This window comes from Argentina silus (genome assembly GCF_951799395.1).
Source record: "Argentina silus genome assembly, chromosome: 5".
Taxonomy (NCBI): Eukaryota; Metazoa; Chordata; class Actinopteri; order Argentiniformes; family Argentinidae; genus Argentina; species Argentina silus.
Window position 1 is genome coordinate 14,933,401 of NC_139659.1, and position 7,440 is coordinate 14,940,840.

General features: G+C 42.3%; 1 protein-coding gene across 2 annotated transcripts; it reads left to right on the forward strand.

The window, feature by feature from the left end:
- The first annotated feature begins 265 nt into the window (after nt 1-265).
- Nucleotides 266-6,352, forward strand: rnf170 (ring finger protein 170). Of its 2 annotated transcripts, XM_083670622.1 has the most exons (7): nt 266-309; nt 864-1,027; nt 1,590-1,665; nt 3,062-3,170; nt 3,329-3,402; nt 3,540-3,671; nt 4,172-6,352. In XM_083670622.1, exons 2-7 carry the CDS (start codon nt 888-890, stop codon nt 4,439-4,441), a joined length of 801 nt encoding a protein of 266 aa, XP_083526748.1. In that variant the 5' UTR covers nt 266-309; nt 864-887; the 3' UTR covers nt 4,442-6,352. The 2 variants fall into 2 exon arrangements, with proteins under 2 accessions (XP_083526748.1, XP_083526749.1); XM_083670623.1 differs by lacking the exons at nt 266-309; nt 864-1,027 and adding an exon at nt 1,351-1,424.
- Nucleotides 6,353-7,440: the final 1,088 nt, after the last annotated feature.

Genomic DNA, 7,440 nt, shown 5'->3' on the forward strand with positions numbered 1-7,440 from the left:
TTTTTCCAACCAGCTGGGGACCTAAAGATGCCACCCTGTAGGACCAGATAGACAGCTCGAGCCTGATCGGATGTTCTCCCTTTACAATAGTTACTAGCCAAAAATCCCGAATAATTTCACACTTTTAGTAGGAATTCTAAGCATACAATAAAGAGTGGAAAAACCGCAAATCTGCCATTTAATGAATACTTCCATAAGGGTACTGTAATTAGAGCAAGCAATGCTTTAGACCCATAATGTGGACGTAGCTTGAAAGAGGACCCCTCAAAGAATGCGGAAGTAGAGCACTAGTTAATTCCAATGGATATGGTGAGCTTGTAAACAAGCGTTAACATACTTTTAGCAAGTTAGCTAGTCCTGTTTTCAGTTCAATTACCCTCATTGGCTTTTTGTTGTATTGTAATACTGGCATGTTTGGTAGAAGCCCTGCTAGTGCTTTGCATTCGTCATAAAAGCTAGTATAGCTAGCTAGCTAACGTTACTTGCTCAGACAGTTGCTGACCGCTGTCACCCATTTAGCTAGCTAGCCACCTGTCTAGCCAGCTAGCCTTTAAAGTTTTGACATAATGACAGTGAATGGGTCTCTTCTTTCACGTGTGTTCAATTTGTTTGTTAAAAGTGATCCAAACTCAAATTATATTAATTAAATCACTGAAAGTTCATAACTAAAAATGTGATTTTTAGTTTGATCAGCTAGATAAGATGGCTGGAATGCATTGGTTTTAACTAATGTGCAGTTCAACACAGTGTATCCATCTAACTCTACTTGCTTTTGAAATGGTAGTAGTATTGGCAAGCTAGCAAAGTATTTGTGGGGTGAGGATATGACCCTATCACATTCTCCCTGTTCATCTTTTATCCAGTGCTGCAGGATATGAGTGGGTGTAATGGATGAAAACCAGTGTGCAGATGTGGACTATTTACTGCAAGATGAAGACTCACTCATAGAAGGGGTCAGCAACCCAGTGCTGATAGTGGTCGTTCTGAGTGTCACATTTTTGATCGGACTTCTAACACTGCTCTGCAGGTATTGTATATTGTGAAATGGGGGGTGTTGATGTTTCACCAGAGCCTTGAATAAGTTGCAGTAGTTTGAAATGTCTGTAATGTCCAGAAGTTGTCGTTTCTTCAGCTGATGTGTTATTCGTCAGCACATTTTCCAGTTCCACCAGAAGGACAGCTTGGCTCTATGTTGGCCGAGCTGCCTGGGGCAATGCTGTATGTGCTTTAGCCAGCTCCCACAGTAGGTGTCATTATATAGCCAAACAAGATACTGTACAAGAGGCTTTTATTGCCACACAGCTTGGTTGGTGAAATGTGTTTATTTCTTTTAGTGCACCATGGTGGGAAGCTCTACATTCACTGACATATCCAGCAATGAAGACCAGACAAAACAACAAAATGATGTACAATTAGTGGGCAAGGTGCAGTAGGATGCAAGACTGACAGTTGTGTGCATACTGTACATGTATGGTGACGACAGCCAGTCATAGAAGTTTGCGAAAGCACATCCAGCATGGAGCCAGGTCTTGTGTGTCAAACATTCACAACTGAAGATGTTGTTCATTTGACTATTTGGCTCTGTACAGAGATGATCAACAAAACATCCACCCCGAGAACCAGGAGCATGTGCGTGCTGTTCGGGAGCAGCTTCAGTCAGAGCAGGTAAGGCTGCAGATAGCATTGTGTATGTAACATCACAGTAATATTCCCGCTGGGACCATATATACTGAAAAATGTATGCATTCACTGCAATGTAAGTCATTTTGGCTAAAAGTAGCAGCTAAATGGCATATATATATACAGTACCAGTCAAAAGTTTGGACACACCTTCTCATTCAATGGTTTTTCTTTAATTCTATTATTTTCTACATGGTAGATTAATATTGAAGACATCAAAACTATGAAGGAACACATCCCTGAGGGGAAATGAAGGCGTTATAGCAGCTCACATCACAAACAACAACAAAATAAAGTGACAATAGAAAATAGAATAAAAAATAAAATAAAATAGACATCTGAAACATTATATACAGTAAGAGCAGTTCTGTATGATTTAACATCCCCCAGCCTGACTCTGATCACCCCGATCGAGCCAGCCGGAGGAGGAATTGTACAGTCTTATTGCGGCAGGCAGAAAAGATCTCCTATAGCGCTCCTTAGTGCAACGTGGTTGTAATAATCTGTTGCTAAAGGAGCTTCTCTGCTCTGCCACAGTGACATGTAGGGGATGGGAGGGATTGTTGATGATGGCCAGAAGTTTGGTCCTCATCCTCCTATTGGCCACCTCCTCCACAGTGTCTAGGGTGACACCGAGGACAGAACCAGCTTTCCAAATAAGCTTATTCTGCCTCTTGGTGTCACCTTCCTTGATGCTGCCCCCCCAGCATACCCACCCTCATTACTATGCTGGCCACCACTGACTGGTAGAACATGTTCAGCAGAGTCCTGCACACGCCAAAGGACCTGAGCTTCCTCAGGAAATAAAGCCGGCTCTGGCCCCTCTTGTACAGGACATCTGTGTTACCAGTCCAGACCAGTTTATTGTCCAGGTGCACCCCCAGGTACAAGTCCGCCACCATCTCCTTTGTCTTAGTGATGTTGAGTAGCAGGTGGTTCTGCTCACACCACTCAACCAAACTGTCCACCAGTCCTCTGTACTCAGTCTCCTGGCCTCCACTGATACTTCCCACAATAGCAGAATCGTCCGAGAACTTCTACAGATGGCAAATATCTGTGTTGTGCCTCGAGTCCTAGGTATAGAGGGTGAAAAGGAACGGAGCCAGAACTGTCCCCTGGGGGACGCCAGTGCTGCTCACCACCCAGTCCGACACACATCCCTGCAGCTGTGCAAACTGTGCAAACCGTGCATATTTGATGAAAGTTTCAGTGTACCCTTAAAGTATAGTTCAACACTTTCTTTTTCAAACTGTTGTTTTAACCTGAACCAAGCATGAAATGCTATGCCAGTCTGTGCGGGATAAAGCAGCTTTGGGCCTGCTGGTTTGTGCAACACTTCCTGCTATTGTGCGTGTTGATTGCTATTTTCTCCCTCCCTCAGGAAACCCCTGCTGAGCCCAGGACACAGTACTACACTGACATGTCATGCCCTGTGTGTCTACAGCAGGCCGTACTGCCTGTAGAAACCAACTGTGGCCACCTCTTCTGTGGTGAGTCTTTTATATATTATTACTGCTGTAACACATTACACATTACTGAACAAGGAATCAGACAGCAACTGTATTGAAGCATTAAGGTGATGGATAGATGCATGTGTACAGTAGCTAACATCTGGATATAGGCCTAATTGTTTTCCTTTATTTTGAAGGTTCCTGTATAATTGCGTATTGGAGGTATGGGACTTGGCTTGGTGCTATTAACTGTCCCATCTGTAGACAAATGGTAAGACCTTTTTCGTAACATGGATTAATACATTCACCTGTCTTTTTTTCATGGACACGTTTACATGGCCTAGTGCATGTATAGTATTAGCCATTTATCCTGATTGCACTGACACCTCTTCCTTGTTGTGCGGACAGGTGACATTGCTTTTCCCGCTCTTCCACGAGCACGCCTCACCGCAGCAGGTGCAGGATGGGCAGGTGGAGCCGATTCTCATCCTGCGGGATCTCAACGACTACAACCGCAGGTTCTCAGGCCAGCCCAGATCTGTGAGTTCACTGCAGTAGCTAGATGCTTGTCTTATAGCTCATTCCTGCTACCGATGCTCTCCTCCTGCCCTCTTACTACAGCAGCTAGATGGTTATCTGAGGTCCCCTGGGGCAGATTCACCTGTGTTTTCATCCAGTATAGTAATTATGGGCACTCAAATTCTGTGATTTTCAAATGGGAAAACACGTTTGCTTTCACTAATGTTATGGTAGCACTTTTTTTTTTTTTTTTTTTAATGTTCTTTCTACCGCTGTCTACCGCTGTTCAATATAATTAGTAATTTACGGCACTCGCCTCAAAGAATTCAACCAAATTGGAAATTACTTGGTAATTATGCCTCGTAGTGGTGCTTGTTATAATGAATCCTCAAAAAAACTATAATTCATATTATTGTGTAATTACCATTTTACTATGTACCACTTCTGCACCCTAAAAGAAAGCGCTACCAATGCTCCTGTTCTAAACCAAATGTATGGTCCTGCCCTCCTCCCTCTCTCAGCTCATGGAGCGCCTGCGTGACGTCCCCACGCTGCTGCGCCACGCCTTCAGGGAGATGTTCTCCGTCGGCGGCCTCTTCTGGATGTTCCGTATTCGTATCCTACTGTGTCTGGTGGGAGCGCTTACCTACCTGGCCTCCCCGCTGGACTTCATCCCAGAGGCCATGTTCGGCCTGCTAGGCTTCATGGACGACTTCTTCGTCATCCTCCTCCTCTTCATCTACATCTCCATCATGTACCGTGAGGTGGTGACACAAAGACTGGCTGGTTGATGAACAGCCGCAGGACAGGAGTATGCAGTCATTCCCCAAACCTCTTTATGTCATGTCAGGTTAAAGACACTGAGGGTTGGTGCTCTGTATCTGTTGCTTTGGAGTTTCATAGGGCCCGAAAAGAAGTCCCTTTGTGCACTATAGTGGGGGCTAGCTAGCTACCATGTCTGCTGGCATCATAGCTAAGGCTGGAATCAGCTTTTTACTTGGAAAAGGAACATACCAGCAGATAAAGATTGTTGTCCAATAGGAGTTGGAGGGAAAAAAATTATATTCAACAAGTATAATTTGGTAAGGGTATTGGAGCAATATACAAATGAAAGACACAATTTCAATTGTTTCATCAGGTGTGACGAGATCAAATTATGTTGAAATGGCTGATCTAAAATGAAAGTTTTGTTTGTGTTTGCAACTATTGTTTTTTTTTATGGGTCAGGCATTTGGGTGTGTTTGAGAAATACTGTATGTGTGTTACCAAATGTCAACTGGAATAAATGTAGTCTTTAAACACATGGCTGTACTACCCTGAAACACGGCACTTATGATGAACCCCTCAGTGGAATACCAATCTGTTAAAGATGATAATAATCAGATTATTGGAGAATGGATGTGGTGTATTATTATTATTAGTAGTAGTATTAATATTATTATTGTAGAGAAATTGTTGGGACTTAAATGAGGAAGGCGGGGATTTCTTTTACTACAGATTTACAAAGATACTCTGCTTTTGATTGGATCTGTTACTGTATGTTCCCTTATATCCATTTTAAATGCAAAGCAAAGTTGAACAACAGTTATATGATAAAGAAATCGGACCGATTGTTATGTCACTGGGCTCTGTTTGAAATGGCATCCTGTACTTCCATACTATTTAGTAGGGATAGTGGTCAACTAATATGCTTGAAAGTCCCGATGTCATATATACTACATTCAATTGCAAATGTAATCTGGTGGTATATCAAATGTAAAGTATATACTGTACTCATGCAGTATGCTAGTATTTAGTGCTGTATCTATGTAGTACCCAATTCCTAACAGAGCCCAAGACATCTAGAAGTCATACAAGTCAAGAAGACTGCAACTTTTTACATGCCTTAATTCTCATCTTTCTTTTGCTCATGCTTTACCCATACAGTAACATTTTCTGCGTCCCGATTTCTCCACCTTCATTACCTGAAGTGTGCACTTGTGCACTTCCCCACATGGATTTAAATGGGAAACGATCTGTGGCCAACACTTAAGCCAAGTGCACATGTGCATACTTAAGGAGAAGGGCACAGAAACTGGATGCAATCAATTATCCATCTGTTGCTCTCTCCATGCAGAGCTCACGCTTAAGGCTGTTCTGAGAGGATGTTTGGCAGAGATTGGTAGAGTGAGTGGCTGGTCATTTGCACTCCTGTCACAATGTGAATGTGAATGTGTCGTCTTAAGGCTTTGGCGCATATAGATTTTTGGTTCTTATCTACTAATGGCAAATCTTTGCACTAGTGAACCTTATCTTTATAAGGATAAGTAACTATTGTCATATGATCTGTTTAGGAGGGGGTCCTCGTTTACAATTTCCTCCTAGATTTTGTCAAGTTAAGAAAATATTGAATGTGTTTTTCTCTTTTCTCCTGTTCATCTTATTAGTACCCACAGCATCCAGTGTTTGGTGTAGTCCCGGGGCTGCTCTTCCCGGACCGAGATGAAGCCGAGTCTGATTCTAAAAAACATTTTCATTTGAGAATCTGTGATTCAATCCATCATGAGGCTCAATCTGTGTCCAGGAAACCACCCTAGTGGTTACAGATGATTGTTTTGAAGATGTTTTGAATTGAAGGACAATGAGCAACATTTGCACAAATGCTGTATCTCAATAACAACATATCTTTGGCCTCATCCTAATTAAACGTATCTGCCTCTGTTAGGAGAATAAAATGAAATATATTGAGCTTTGTCGTTGCATTTTACCTTGACAAAACGGATAAGATCTTAAATAAGCTTTTGAAGCTCTTAAAAAGCAAACTGACACTTAGAACTGCTCACTCCCCATGACAACGTAGAATGTGATTGCTGACACTGGTAAAATGTAATTGGTTTTCAGAGTGGGGTTACTTGCAGCAGGGGAGGCTGGCGGAGGTAGAAATCGGAGGACGGGCTCATTGTAATGGATGGAATGGAATAAGGAATGGTATCACTCCGTTCCATGCGTTACAATGAGCCCATCCTTTGGTTTCTACCTCCGCCAGCCTCCCCAGACTTTCAGATACAGTATTTGTGTTGTAATCCAACCAAGGGGAGTGTTACAGCAGTAGTAACTAGTTAAATCAGTCATCTAGAGTATTCTAATCTATATTCTTAGATTCTGTGCTTCTGTTTCTGGCTCCATATTCATAAAGCATCTCAGAGCTGATCTCAAATCAGATCCCCTCCTGTCCATTTCATCCAGTTAATTTGGATCTTTTGTAAGGCTAACCTTTACTCTGAGACACTTTATGAATACGGGTACAGAACTACATTATGTTTTGGATGGGGGTGTCGGGTATCACAGTTGACACTGGCAGACACACCTTGTGTCAGGCTGCTCACGTTTCAAGGGCAGGGCAGATTAGTTTGTATCCTCTTATATTATTAAAGCTGCTGCTGCAGGCAGGGTTCCTCTCAAATGGGATACATGGGTTACTGTGAGATGAAGAAATAGAAACCTTTACATTGTATGAAGTACAACTATAGTTGAAACAACTGGATAGCTTTATGTAGTGAACGGTCCTCTGTGGCTCCATTGGTAGAGCATGGCGCTAACAAAGCTTAGGTTGTGGGTTTGATTCCCGCTGGGACCATATAGACTGAAATGTATGCACTCACTGTAATGTAAGTCGCTTTGGATAAAAGCGTCAGCTAAATGGCATATATTAAATAGCATATATGAACAGCAGTCAATCTCACAAGTAATATTGAGTATGCTGTTAACTTAAATTCTCTATGCAGTGTGCAATGAAGCTGCTGAATATTTC

Coding starts and splice junctions, on each gene's coding strand:
- rnf170 (XM_083670622.1), top strand. CDS start 888: ATGGATGAAAACCAGTGTGCAGATGTGGACTATTTACTGCAAGATGAA. Junction 1,028..1,589: donor CTTCTAACACTGCTCTGCAG/GTATTGTATATT, acceptor GGCTCTGTACAG/AGATGATCAACAAAACATCC. Junction 3,171..3,328: donor CTGTGGCCACCTCTTCTGTG/GTGAGTCTTTTA, acceptor TTTATTTTGAAG/GTTCCTGTATAATTGCGTAT.